The sequence below is a fragment of the Ambystoma mexicanum genome, chromosome 5q (genome assembly GCF_040938575.1).
Source record: "Ambystoma mexicanum isolate Mex_15411 chromosome 5q, UKY_AmexF1_1, whole genome shotgun sequence".
Lineage (NCBI taxonomy): Eukaryota > Metazoa > Chordata > Amphibia > Caudata > Ambystomatidae > Ambystoma > Ambystoma mexicanum.
In genome coordinates, this window is record NC_090933.1 from 1,347,807,353 (window position 1) to 1,347,821,572 (window position 14,220).

General features: G+C 46.3%; 1 protein-coding gene across 10 annotated transcripts in view; it reads left to right on the forward strand.

Moving 5' to 3' along the window:
* LOC138498128 (toxin S6C6-like) overlaps positions 1-14,220 on the forward strand; it is a 600,232-nt gene that overhangs the window by 96,689 nt on the left and 489,323 nt on the right. Inside the window, exon 1 of one of the 10 annotated variants that reach the window (XR_011278705.1) lies at positions 10,590-10,852. The exons of 3 other annotated variants lie outside the window; for them this stretch is intronic. Coding sequence is in view for 4 of the 7 variants with exons in the window: in XM_069621996.1 (XP_069478097.1) it covers positions 10,801-10,852 (52 nt within the window). In the remaining 3 variants the exon portion in view is untranslated. Of the gene's footprint in view, positions 1-10,589; positions 10,853-10,991; positions 11,145-11,368; positions 11,436-11,511; positions 11,579-11,607; positions 11,722-14,220 lie in introns of those variants that run through there. 6 more of the 10 variants (XM_069621996.1, XM_069621995.1, XR_011278704.1 and 3 more) reach the window with 6 other exon arrangements.

Consider the following 14,220-nt stretch of genomic DNA (forward strand, 5'->3'; position numbering starts at 1 on the left):
CTGGTCGACCATGCAACCAGGTATCCTGAGGCCATCCCATTAAAAACTGTAACTGCCAAGTCAGTTGCAAAAGCTTTACTCGGCATATTTACTAGGGTTGGCTTCCCTAAAGAAGTTGTGTCAGATCGTGGCAGCAACTTTATGTCGAAGTACATGCAGGCTATGTGGAAAGAATGTGGGGTCACCTACAAGTTCTCTTCTGCATACCACCCCCAGACCAATGGTCTGGTGGAACGCTTCAACAGAACGTTAAAGAGCATGATTGGGGCTCTGGAGGAGCCCCAGAGAAGAAAATGGGATCTTCTTTTACCATGCTTGCTGTTTGCCTACCGAGAGGTACCACAGGAGGGTGTTGGCTTCAGCCCCTTCGAACTTCTGTTCGGTCATCCCGTACGGGGACCCTTAGCCATCGTCAAAGAGGGATGGGAGATGCCCACTCCCCCTGTCACTACCAACGTAGTTGACTATGTGCTAGGGCTCAGAAAACGGATGGTACTTCTGATGGGCTTGGCTAGTGATAAATTGAAGGCAGGGCAAGCGCTGGTGAAACATTGGTACGACCAGAAAGCTTCCCTCATCAACTTTACACCTGGTCAGCAAGTCCTGATCATGAATCCAATAAGGCCTCGCGCTTTACAGGACAAATGGTCAGGCCCTTACACAGTGGTGGAGCCCCTGGGTGAGGTGAACTATTTAGTGGACCTTGGAAGGCCTGGACAGGCTCCAAAAGTGTTTCACGTGAATAGGCTGAAGGCTTTCGACCCAAGAGTCGAAATCGCAGCACTGCTACTGGCTTCAGACGTCGAGGAAGAGGAGTCTGAACCTCTCCCCGACCTGTTCCAAGGCGGTCCTTCAGATTGCTCCTTTGAGGGTGTCCGTGTGGCCCCTCACCTGACTTCTGATCAGCAGACTGAGGTGAAAAGTTTGCTTAGGCAGTTTTCCCCCCTGTTTTCACAGTCGCCTGGTTTGACACCTTGGTGCAAACATAACATTGACACAGGAGACAGTGTACCTACTAAAAGTAGGGGATACAGAATGTCGGATAAAGTGCGGTCTTATATTAAGACCGAGGTCAACAAGATGTTAGACCTTGGGGTGATTGAACCCTCAAGTAGTCCTTGGTCCAGCCCTGTGGTTTTGGTTCCAAAGGCAGGCACTTCTGAATTGAGGTTCTGCATGGATTACAGGGCTCTGAATGCTGTCACCAAGACAGATGCACACCCCTTGCCTCGAACAGATGAGCTGGTGGATACTTTGGGTGCCTCCAAGTACCTCAGCACGTTTGACCTCACTGCTGGCTATTGGCAAATAGCTTTAGCAGAACATGCCAAGGAGAAGACAGCATTTTCTACACCAGATGGCCTTTACCAATTCCGGGTAATGCCGTTCAGGTTGAAGAATGCACCTGCCACTTTCCAGAGGCTTGTGAATCATGTGTTGAATGGGTTGGACGAATTCTGTCTTGCATATCTGGACGATATAGCAGTTTTCAGTGCCACCTGGGAAGACCATGTGAAACACCTCGGGATTGTGCTCCAGGCTCTTCAGAAAGCCCACTTGACCATAAAGGCTAGTAAATGCCAGATTGGACAGGGCTCTGTGGTTTACCTTGGACATGAAGTAGGTGGAGGGAGGATACAGCCTCTACCCAGTAAAGTACAAGCAGTACAAGACTGGCCTACCCCCACTACGCAAACCCAAGTGAGAGCCTTCTTAGGACTCACGGGGTATTATCGCAATTTTATGGCAGACTATGGCACCATAGCTGCTCCTCTGACTGCCCTCACAACTCCGAAGAAACCCAAGAAGGTAACTTGGCCCGACGAGTGTGAGAAGGCCTTCAATGGCTTGAAAGACTCCTTGTGCCAGGTTCCTGTCCTCAGGGCCCCTGATTATCAAAGACCTTTTATCGTGCAGATGGACGCCTCTGACACTGGGATAGGAGCTGTACTATCACAAGTAGATGAGAAGGGTAAGGAACACCCTATCGGTTTTATTAGTCGCCAGCTTAAGGACAGAGAGCTCAGATGGTCCACGGTAGAGAAATAATGTTTCTCTGTTGTGTGGGCCCTAAGGAAGCTGAGGCCCTACCTCTATGGGACCTACTTCACTGTGCAAACTGACCATAAGCCGTTAAAGTGGCTAATGAACATGAAGGGGGAGAATCCAAAGTTGCTTAGGTGGTCCATAAGTCTACAAGGCTTCGACTTCACTATTGAGCATAGGCCAGGTGTCCAACATAGCAATGCTGATGGGTTGTCCAGAATGTTTAACCGACCTAAACATGAGACTCATCCAGGGGTGGATTAGTTCCCCCTGTCCATAGTCTGGGAGGGGCGAGTGTTAGGAAAGATTTCGTAATTGTAGGGAATTTTCCTTCCATGTGGCAACCCCTAAACTTTTTGCTATTGTTTTTAACCTTGTTCTTGACTTTGCCAGAGAAGTACAGCCTTCTGCCGCACTTCTCTGGGCTTTCGCTCCTTTCTTACGGGGAAACTGACATGCCCTTAAGACAGTCAGTACCGGGGAACGTTGTTTCCCGTAGTTTCTTTTATCGTGTCGCCGCTTTAGTGCAACACGACACAAGAGGGCACTGTAACCTAAGTTACAGCTCTCTTGGGTCTCTAGCCTTCTACAGGCCCTAGATACTCTTTTAGGATGGTATTTGATCGGTGCAAGTCATTCAGGGACTGGAATGGTGGCAGCGATCGTTTTGTATATTTTGAGCTCCTTTTGCCGTTCTGAGCACGTTTTTGCACTGAACCCAAAATGGTGGCCTGGCTCCCCAAAATGGCCAGACCACGAGGCTCCTTTGTCCTGTCCACTGTCCGTCTTGCTCCCTTCACCTTCCCCAGGTCCAGCGACCCGGGGCCTTCCTTATTTGGGCATGTACTTTCCCGCGAAACACGGATGCTTTCGCGGGCTTCTACATGTCGTTTGTGTGCCTCCAGGGTGTGGGCTGGGATGTCTGGTCCCAATACACATCCTGGGTGCCAGAGAGTCTAGGGTGGTGTGAATGCCTGGGACCACCGTGGTCCGTGATTGGTCCACGTATGGTATGTGTTTTGATGAGCGGATCTCCCATTGGTTCCTCCCCGTTTTGGCGCGAAGGGAACCGTGGATAAGAGGGGGCTGGAAACACTACTACCATGTCGATCTCCTGAGTTCTCACGAACGAAGGAATACAGGAGCCAAGTATCCTGCAACCAAGAGGCTGGACCGAGGAATCGCTGGTGACCCGCTGAAGGAATCCTCCTTTGCACTGCTGTCGTCCTGAGAGCCCCTGTCCTCCTTTGATCGAACCAGAAGGCCTGTATTGGTGCTTCGACCTATGGGAATAGCAGGAACAGCTATTCCCGGCACCTTCAACCATCTCCTGCCAAGTAAGCCTTCGGAAGCGTCTCTGGGCCATCCAGTTGACTGACCAGCTTACAAAGGAGTCTGGCTCTGCAACCGCCGCCAGGTTGTGCCGTATCTCGAGTCCTTGTCACTCTCCCACGCTTCGTGCACTTGGCGTTCCCAGGTCTGAAGGGAGGAGTGTACTTTTGACTCTGATACGCACGGCCGCTTCGTTGTCCTGCTGCGGCAACAAAACTGTGCCGGTTTTGTCGATTGGGACGTCTTTTTGATCTACACGACTACAAAGCATTCCCTGCTCTTCTGAACCTGCCAGCTGCTGAAACTAACGTGGAGAAGCCTGGGACTGCTTGCTTCGGGGACCGGTGAGTAGTATAGCTAGGATCTGGTCGCCCTCCTGCAGTAACCCATTGCTTTTCCCCCCTGTATAAAACAGCACCCTTTTCGTCCGTACTCGCGCTCTGCTTCTGCTCGCTGTGGAGGCTGCGCTTGAGTTGCGGAACCTGTTCTTCTTCTGCTGTGCACTAACCCCAACTGCCTGACTTCCTCCGAAGAGCTTCTCCTTTTGCCCGTTGGCACCAGCGCGTGCAGGTACTTTGGGCACAAGGCTCCACTCTTCGCAGGGCTCGGACTTCCATCTAGTTAGGTGCCTCTGAAGGCGAACTGAGTCTAAAGCATTATCGCACTGCCTGTTTTCCTTCCCTTTCAGGTGGACTACATATTTCGTGCTTTAAACGCTTGCGACTGTGTATTTGTATATATATTGGGTTGATTTGGTATGTGTTGGTTTAATATTGTTATAGAGTGATTTTCCCGCTACGGTCATTGTTTTAAAGCCCTTAAAATAAATGTGTATATATTTTTGATATAACACCTGTTTGGAGTAGTTTGTAAGTGATCTTGCTTTGTGCGCTCATTGCGGGCTTTCAGTCACCCTCACCCCTCTTGAGACCTAGCCTTGACCGCCGCGATCGCTACCTTGATTGGTCTGGCTTGTCCAGAGGTTACCCTGTTCCAAGTAATTAGGTTGGCCTTCTGAACTTCTGCGCCACCAGGACAGAGTTCAGAAATCCGTCTTAACACAGTCTCCAAACTTTAACACTGCTGAGGTGCCTAGTGAATTCAGATGTGTGTACTTCTGAAGCTGAAAGAAGGAACATGCGCAAAATAAAACCAGACTGCAGAAAGGAACTTGAAAGGCACAGTGTGACTGCCAAATGAGAAGGAAGGCAGCCTTTCATTCAGCTGCCACATTTAAAAAATGCGTTGTTCAATTCAATACAACTAAAATTAATGATTCAAAAGGGCCTTACATGTGATTCATCAAGCCCAGAACATTTTTAAAATATGTCTACATTGGAAGCAAGTATTTATGTTAATCAAAAGATATAAGACTCCAGTCAGTGTTAAAACTCTTCCCCGGAAAGTTAAAGTGACATTCCCCCAACCACACGCTCTGTGCAGCCTCTCCATTTGAAAGACAATTGCTTTGAAGTTTCAGGGACTGAGAGGAGAGCTGCATTCATATGTGACAGAGCCATTTATTGGTGTGCTGGATCAACAGAGAGACTGCCATTAAGTGGGCTGAACCTTACATAATCCACAAAATGCAAGACATTTGGCGGACCATCCCTGAGCTGATGGGGTGGCCTGCAATCAAGATTGTCACATAATGCCAGAGACCCATCTGGAAAGGGAGATCCTTTCATCATCCATTAGCCCGCCTTTTAACTTCACAAGCATGATTGATCATTTTACCTCAGGCTTAAGTCTACAATGAAGGAGCAGATGCCCAGAACTTGTGTTCTGAGGGGAAATGAAAACTGAAACCAAGTATGCTGTTGATGGTTAGAATATAATATATGGAAATATGTGGCCACAGGTTTTTATTAGGAATTACGTTTTGTCAATTAGCTTTTGAACCATGATACATACAGAAATGGGACATATTTAATTGTAAAGCTTATCCCAAGCCTGTTATGATGCCACTTCAATAAACATCTGACATTTGGAAACCCTGTCACAATCTAAAATATATTTTAGCTCCACAGAAAATGTCACAAGACCGAAAGTTGGAGAGGCGGTTGCTTCGTGAATCATGTAACTGTCTGTAATGATCAGTGATAATAACGTATATTAGTTGTGAGTAAAGTGCGTAAAACCGCTAATCGGGCGTGCAACATCCTGCTGAGACAGGATTCATTTTAATAAGTGAGCCATGAGTAGCTGAATTGGAATATATATATATATATATGGTGTTATGTTTATTTGTAAAATGAAAGTTTTTGTCACTTAGGACTTTTTGAGTGCAAAAACTGACATGTAAAAAATGTAAATGCTAGCATGTGTGTACATCCCTCCCTTCAATTCAATCGGAGGGCCTATTGGCAGAGAGGGGTTGGAACATGGGGGAGGAGAAGGGAATATGTCTCCAATTAAAAGTCAAAAGTAATAAACTGGCACCTTCTAATTTTAATATTTTGGGGGGTTGGCTTAGAGGGTAAAAAGTCCTCACACAATGAATGGGGGAGACTTGCCTGATAACCATCTGAGTGAATCCTGAACAACTGCCTAAATCTCATCTGGCTGGAAGTACCAAAAATTGCTGCAGGGTTAACGTTGCCCGGGAGATAGCAATTGGCAAATACTGAAGCTGGCTCAGAGCCACAACATGAGAGAGGACATAGGCTGAATAGAGTGATTGAGCCTGGGCAATATCCCTGACTGATGTTAGATTCTGATGACCCTGTAAGAGGAGCCCTGTTGACTTTCCTGAGCAGCAAAAACAGAGATTTCCAATGTAAGTAGCTTGTCCAACAGAATCAAGTGGTTGGGGGATCTGCTTGACTTAATATCTTCAGCCTTAATATTGGGTGGGGAAAATTGAGTAGACCCGTATCATATATTACTGAATAATAATGTAATTAACTTGCCTATAGATTGATGCAGGGGAGCTTGGGGGAGTTCGAAACCTCTGCCCTCTTCCCTAGTGCTAATTGAAGTTATAGTCATTTAAAGTAATTGGGTACTCCTATTCTCCTGATCTACCCCAGAATTCCCTAAACGGAGGGGGTGTCCTTGTCTAAAAACAAAGTTTTTGTCACTACTCACCAGGCCTGGCCTTTAAGCAGAAGGCTGCTGAATGTAACTGGAGTCTGGGATCTTGGTGCCAGGTAGAAAAGTGATGTGTTAAATGAAACATAGTGTCATTACTGATTGAAAAATAAACACTCTTCCAAGAGTGTGAATGTTTCCCTGATAGCAGAAAGATTTGCAATTACTTTGGGGTGAAGATGGAAAAAGGGTTCTCGAAATCCAGCGTAGTATCAAAAGTCTGTTGTGATCTCAAAAAGGCTAGCATTTTCAAGTGTGCAGGGAAATTATATATACATAGGGCTGCATGTGTGAATTTGCTTTGGAACACAGACAAAATGTTGCAGTTGTTTTAAATCTGAAACTTATCAAGGAATGCGAAGGCTCGTGATCTGGTAATGTTCCAAGGTATTGTTTACATTTTGACAAAAAGGAGTTCAGGGTACAAGAGGGTTGAATTGTTTATTTGGCAGTGGTCCATGTAACTGAGGGGTTGAACTGTTTATTTGGCAGTGTTCCATGTAACTGAGACCCAAAAGTGAGTTGTATATTGAAGCTTTGTTCTCTGTCACAGAGAAGGTGGCGTGTGTGATCATGCAGTGTGAATTGTCATTGAACCTATTATTTAATAAATCTATATTCTTTCTTTACCCTGGCCTGGTTCTTGGCTCATTGGTGGCACGGGGGGGGCTGATGGGACGTGGCACTATATGAGTCATAGACAGGGCTAGCTGAATAGAAATACCAAATGTGTTGTGTTGCCCCTTAATTGGGGGGGGGGACTCCACATGTTAAGGGTGGTCTGACAATATATCATTACAATGCGTATCAAGGAACTCAGTCAGTCTATTGAATGCTACTTGCTCTAGGATTTTGGAATACTGTGGTAGAAGAGATACATGCATAGGTTGGCAGGACATTTAGGATCTAGACCAGGTTTATTAACGAGAGGGATGACAGTAGCTGTCTTATAGGATCGGGGAAAAGTGACATTGTCAAGAGAGTAAATGAAGTGGGAGGTAAGATATGGACCAATACTGAGAGCTATGCACTTCACAACATGCAGGGGCAATGGGTCATGGGGAACACATGACCGGTTGCACTTGAGTAGTAGGACAATAATATTATCAAGGTTTGTGGGGGCAAAGGATAACAAAGTAGTGGGAGGCCACGGTGGGAGTGGTGGAGAAAAGTGAGCAGGAGGAGGGGATAGAACATAATATTGTGAAGGGCAGAAATTTTAAATGAAAAGTAGAAAGCAATATCAGTTGTAGAAAGAATGGAGAAGATGGAGGAGGGTTTAGAAAGTGAGAGAATTGAGTTGAGAGATTATTGGAGGCATCTAGGTTGGGAAGATTGAGACAAAATGAGAGAGATGGAGTCATGTTTGTCAGAGTGAAGAGGAGCGGAGTAGTTTAAAAGAGCAGCGAGATGAAGATCAGAGGTGTGTCTTGACCTTTGCCAAGCACGTAGCTTTTTCCAAATACTGAAGCTGTCTGAATGATATGGTATGGTTTGTGATTACAAACACTGTTAGGGTGAGTTAGTGTGCTCTATATTTGTAAAGATTCAAGCACACAACCTTTTATTTTTTATCACAGACATATTTATCATTTGTCATTCATAAGTTCCCAACATGCTCTCTGATGTTATGCAAAACAGCCAGGAATGTTTGTACACTTCACCTTTCTCAAAGGAGTATTTTGAAAGAGTACAATAGTAACTCAAAGAGCAATCAGTCACCTAGACCTCCGCATATTGCAGGGAATATTCATGCACGCCATGTGCAAATCAGGAATTAGGGTTTAAATGGCTTAGGCCAGCTATTGCTAGTAATGCATTATGTTTCAATACCAATGATTAACATTGTGCTGACATCATGACCTACTACGGATGAATTCTAAAAAGAGGTGTGTTATAAATATGAGCTGAAGATTACTATTAAGATAAAACTGGCCAATGAAAATGTAGGAATTGGGAAAAGATGGGATTTCTTTTAACAGAGTTTTGTTCAATCATGTTTTGTTGTGGCTTGCAATAATCTATTTGGGAATGTTTTAACTTTTGCAAAACTGTATAAAATATGTGAACTGACGTGGCTTGTTGAGACCTGGGTTAGTTCGGTCCTGCAACAGCATCTAACTGCTTCCCAGAGAATTGTAGAATAGACCTGCTTTATGTAGAACTGTGTACTCACTTCTTAAGTGTTGGGCCTGTTTGTGCTAAGGTGTTTAAAGGCCAATCTGCACACATTCCTTGAGTCTCAGCCTTGTTTGCTCATCGATTGCTACCGTTGGAGTACCTGTATTCTCCCATGTTCCCTCCCTCCTTGACGTGCTTTGAAACACATTGTGTATAGGTGCTATACAAATAAACAATCAATCATCCAATAAATAAAATGGAACTGCCAGAGGACATCTGACGGTGTCAAAGACCACAAAGATAGGAAGCTGAGTACAGTAAGGGCAGGGGGGGCATCCCACCTCCAGCCACACTTCTGCAGTGCCCACTGTAACCGCACCAGTGATCAGGGGATCCTTAGCGACACCTTCATAGGAAGCTCCCAGACTGTAGGAAGTAGAACTGGAGGCACCGCGGGCACTGCTGGTAGGGTATAAGGCTCTCCCAACAGCTGCCAAAACCAAGAACTGAAACCTCTGTGACAAAGAGCTACAAGACCATGGTCTAAAATGAATGACCAAGATGAATGAATTTGTGGCTTTCCTGCTCCACTCTTCGAAATGGGGTAACATGGGTAGAGTCCCATGGCATTACCCACCTAAAAGGTAAATCCCACAGAAACTGAATGACACCATCTCCACCAAGTACACTGCCGCCTGGCCCACCCTCTGTACCAAATCACTACCGTGGGAGCACTCAACTACCTTATGAGGCACCTGTAGGCTTTACCAGTGCTCTCTGTGCTATATCAAATGCTGCATCTTTCTGCCATAATTCAGAAACTCTGTCCAAGATGTAGCCCCTCCCAAGTAAAAGGCAGCATCTCCTGATAATGTCCTAGCATGCCCCCCCTGAAATAAGTTCTCAGTGCATCATCTTCTGGAAATTGTGTATTGATACGTACAGGGCAATGACAACTATAAGACCCCCCCATACCTGGACGGACAACACAACATTCATCATCATGACATAGCTAGGGACCAAACCATGCAAAAGGAGAACACCTATCACAACATAGCTAGGAACCGAACCATGCACAAAGGAGAACACCTATCACGACATAGCTAGGAACCGAACCATGCACAAAGGAGAACACCTATCACGACATAGCTAGGAAGCAAACCATGCAAGAAGGAAAGGACCTATCACGACATAGCTATGCACCAAACCATGCAACAAGGAGAACACCTATCATGACATAGCTAGGAACCAAACCATGCAACAAGGAGAACACCTATCATGACATAGCTAGGAACCAAACCATGCAAAAGAGAACACCTAGACCCCGAAGTCCTGGGATAATTTAGGAACCCCCGCTTCCTTGTTCTTTGCAAAGCAGATACAGAACTTGATCTTCAAAGAACACCTTCTTGAGCACTCAGTCTCTGACCCCCCACCCACTATTCTACTATCCACACATGCCTGCTTTTCCTCGTTGCGCTCCCCCTCACCATTCCACATGGAAGGGTCCCTTCCTCACTACTTAACTGGCCCAGCTCCCCATTGTTTTCTGTACACAAAGCCACTCTCATACAAGGGGCAGAAGCTGCATGTCAGCCCCCTGGGTAAAATGGCCTCATTCCGGGAAGGAAAATGCTAAATTGGGGACCCTCCTCCCCATGAAGTAGACCTCAAATACCGACACTGTAGCAGAAATAAAGAGAACATAGGCTGCTGGGTAGTTAGAGCTTGAAATGCATGTATTTTTGTTGAATAAGGCAGAGGCATTCAGAGAGCTGTGGTCTGTGGGCCTGGCCTGGAATGTGATGCAGGTTGCCCCAGTGCACACCCACACGACCTGATGTGCGTGCCTTGACGGCGGTGGCCTGGGCCAGGGGGTGTTTGATTATGAAAGAACAATTGCAATAGGACGGCAGAGATTACGGGAACTGCTTCTATTGCCGTTATATTTCGCAATATTTCACAATTTTGAAATTCACGGTTAGTTCAGAAAGAAGTGTGTTATGACAAGTGTCAGAGAAACCAGTCTCTCAAGTTCCGGTGGGACCCCACCTCTGAAGCCATAAGAGGACTCAGACCCTGGCCCAACAGGTCAGCCTCAGGCAGACATTCCGCACAGATACTCAAAGCTTCCATCCCAGCAAAAGATTGGCATCATTATCACACACAGACATCACGCACTCATCACACCACGTCCTTTCTGCAGAGATGAAGGTTCTCGTTGGAGCTCTCCTGACTGCTGCCGTCCTTCTGGGCACAGGTAAGACTTCAGCCAGAACAGGTGGGAGGCTTAGGCGTCATTATCACACACAGACATCACATCACGCACTCATCACACCCCGTCCTTCCTGCAGAGATGAAGGTTCTGGTTGGAGTTCTCCTGGCTGCAGCCCTCCTTCTGGGCACAGGTAAAGAATTCAGCCAGAACAGATGGGAGGCTTAGGCATCATTATCTCACACAGACATCACGCACTCATCACACCCCGTCCTTCCTGCAGAGATGAAGGTTCTCGTCGGAGCTCTCCTGACTGCTGCCGTCCTTCTGGGCACAGGTAAGACTTCAGCCAGAACAGGTGGGAGGCTTAGGCGTCTTTATCACACACAGGCATCACATCACGCACTCATCACACCCCGTCCTTCCTGCAGAGATGAAGGTTCTGGTTGGAGTTCTCCTGGCTGCAGCCCTCCTTCTGGGCACAGGTAAGACTTCAGCCAGAACAGGTGGGAGGCTTAGGCGTCATTATCACACACAGACATCACGTACTCATCACACCCCGTCGTTCCTGCAGAGATGAAGGTTCTTGTTGGAGCTCTCCTGACTGCTACCCTCCTTCTGGGCACAGGTAAGACTTCAGCCAGAACAGGTGGGAGGCTTATGCATCATTATCACACACAGGCATCACGCACTCATCACACCCCGTCCTTCCTGCAGAGATGAAGGTTCTCGTCGGAGCTCTCGTGACTGCTGCCCTCCTTCTGGGCACAGGTAAGACTTCAGCCAGAACAGGTGGGAAGCTTAGGCATCATTATCACACACAGACATCACGCACTCATCACACCCCGTCCTTCCTGCAGAGATTAAGGTTCTGGTTGGAGCTCTCGTGACTGCTGCCCTCCTTCTGGGCACAGGTAAGACTTCAGCCAGAACATGTGGGAGGCTTGGGCTGAGCGTAATTTTGGCTAAACATGTCACAGGCCAGCACAGCAGGGTTTACGCGGTTTCCGTGGGCCTTCGTGCAGCATTTGAGAGTGTACCCCGCAGGAAACTCTGGTCTCTATTGAGAGGAAAGGGAATTCCATATACCCTCCTGACCAACAGCCAATCCCTCTGCTGTGATGACAGGTCATCTGTAAGGTGGGGGCTGGGCGGGGAGTGGAGAGGGGTGTGCACCCTCTTATTCTGTGTGTATATATAATAATGTCCCCCCTGCGTTGTCAGATTTGGGTATTCCACTCTTTTGCATAATATAGATGCTGCGTGCTGCCACTGATCCGCTCCAGGACCCGGCTTGATAACGAGGATTACTTTATTTTGTACTAATCCACTGCTGCCTAATGCACCCCATGCCCTAATGAAGAGGGCCTTGCTCTACAAACTCTCAGGGGGCTGTTTCAGATTTGTGACGTTGGACCTGTTCCGCGTCATGATCCCGGGCGCGCATGCGTGTGACGTCATGCGTTCGCGTGTGACGTGGCGCGCTTTGGGAAATGCAATGTTTATGCGCCATTTGCTAACTTGCCTCTCTGGATTCCTCAGGGACACCTGGCTTGTTTATGTCCCAGGTATTAGGACCTTGTCTTTCGGGGTCTAGGTCACTGTGCTGACTGACACCCCACAGACTTTCCTTTGATTATCTGCATAATTGTAAGGGAAGCCGCTTCTCCCTCCCTCCTATGACCTTGACACGGATGACATTAAAGCAGGGATTGCCAGTCTAATCGCATGATTTAGAATTTTAGGCGCGAGTTATGCCTGTCGCCATACTTTATCACCAGCCAGTTGGAATATCTTTCTAAGGAATTTGCTAAAGCTATATACCATTCATTCGGGCGGCTTTTTTCTCCATTTAAGGGTAAGATGCTCTTTCTTCGTACCGAGTGCTCTCTGCCATCCATATATGTTTATACTACAGGAGAGTTTCCTTCCCTTTACTCCTTATTTTAGAATTTCATTTCAGACCTACTGGATGTACTCATTCCCGAATTTTGACTCATTGTTTTCTACTCACTATTCTCCTTCTGAGTCCGATCCTAATGCATGCTTCAGGCCCTCCACACTTCCTTACTTGAGTACTCACCAATCGGGCGTTTGGTCGGGGCCTAAGTGATCCCATGATTGCTTCCATGACACCTCTCTCATGACTCACACGTGCCCGTGGTTCAGGATCTATACGTTGTTGCAACAACACTAACATGGTATCACAATTGTAAACCAGCATGAACCTTAATCTCGATAAGAAATAATTACATCAGGTGGAACAAGGACACTCATGTCACTAGACATGGTAATCTAATGATTTCTTGTTCACATGCGACTGCTCCCGCCATCCCTGCCTGTCTCTGATCTGATTTGGGTATCCAGACCCTTATTTTTGTCAATTTGATTTGTGCCCTATAATTGTTTGTTGATTGTTTTCACACTTTTTTCACGTCCTTTTCATTGATGTTAATTTGGTTTCGGCTTATGATTTGCCATTCGCACATCATTGTGTTGTTGGGTTTCATTTGTGTTTCTGATCATGTGTGTCTCTATAGACATGCTATTGTTTATTACTATTGTCAACCAATATTTTGAATCATTGTTATATCCACTATTCAGTGATTTTGAATGATTACCACAGCCTTGCGGACGACCTTTTGGTCGAAACACGTATCGGCTGTTACAAGAATAAAACCACCAATCACTTATTGGGATGACTTTTGTTTCTACAATACACCTCAGCTTTGAACTATTATTAAAATATTGAAGAATTAATCAAAGAGTTTTCTGCGCTGTTTACAAAATACATTGTCCTACTTTGTGATCTGTGTGTATATACACGGCATCATAGAGGAACTGATGGTTCCCACGCTTGGACGGGACAAGTTCCCAGCGCTCTTCTATATTGATGATACTACGCTGCTATCCACTCCCCCAATGGGGCTGAGACATGACCTGAACATGTTTATAGAGAAATGCCAAGAGTTGTCTTTGTCATTGAATCTAGAAATAACAAAGGTGTTGGTATTTGGCAGAACGAACCAGAAGAAAATCAAGTTGCAACTGTTGGTAGCTGATTATACGTTAGAAAAGGTGAGCCATTGCGACTATCTAGGGGTCAGATTCTCAGAAGAACTTACATGATCAGCACATCTTGTTAAGGCTACAGTGACTCTGAAGGTGTCAGCAGGTGATTATACGTTAGAACAGATGAGCCATTTCGACTATCTAGGGGTCCGATTCTCAGAAGACCTTACATGGTCAGCACATCTTGTCAAGGCTAAAGCGACTCTGACGTTGTCGGTAGCTGATTATACGTTACAACAGGTGAGCCATTGCGACTGGGAGTCAGATTCTCAGAAGCCCTTACATGGTCAGCATATCGATGTTAAGGCTACAGCGACTCTGAAGGTGTCGGTATGTGTTTA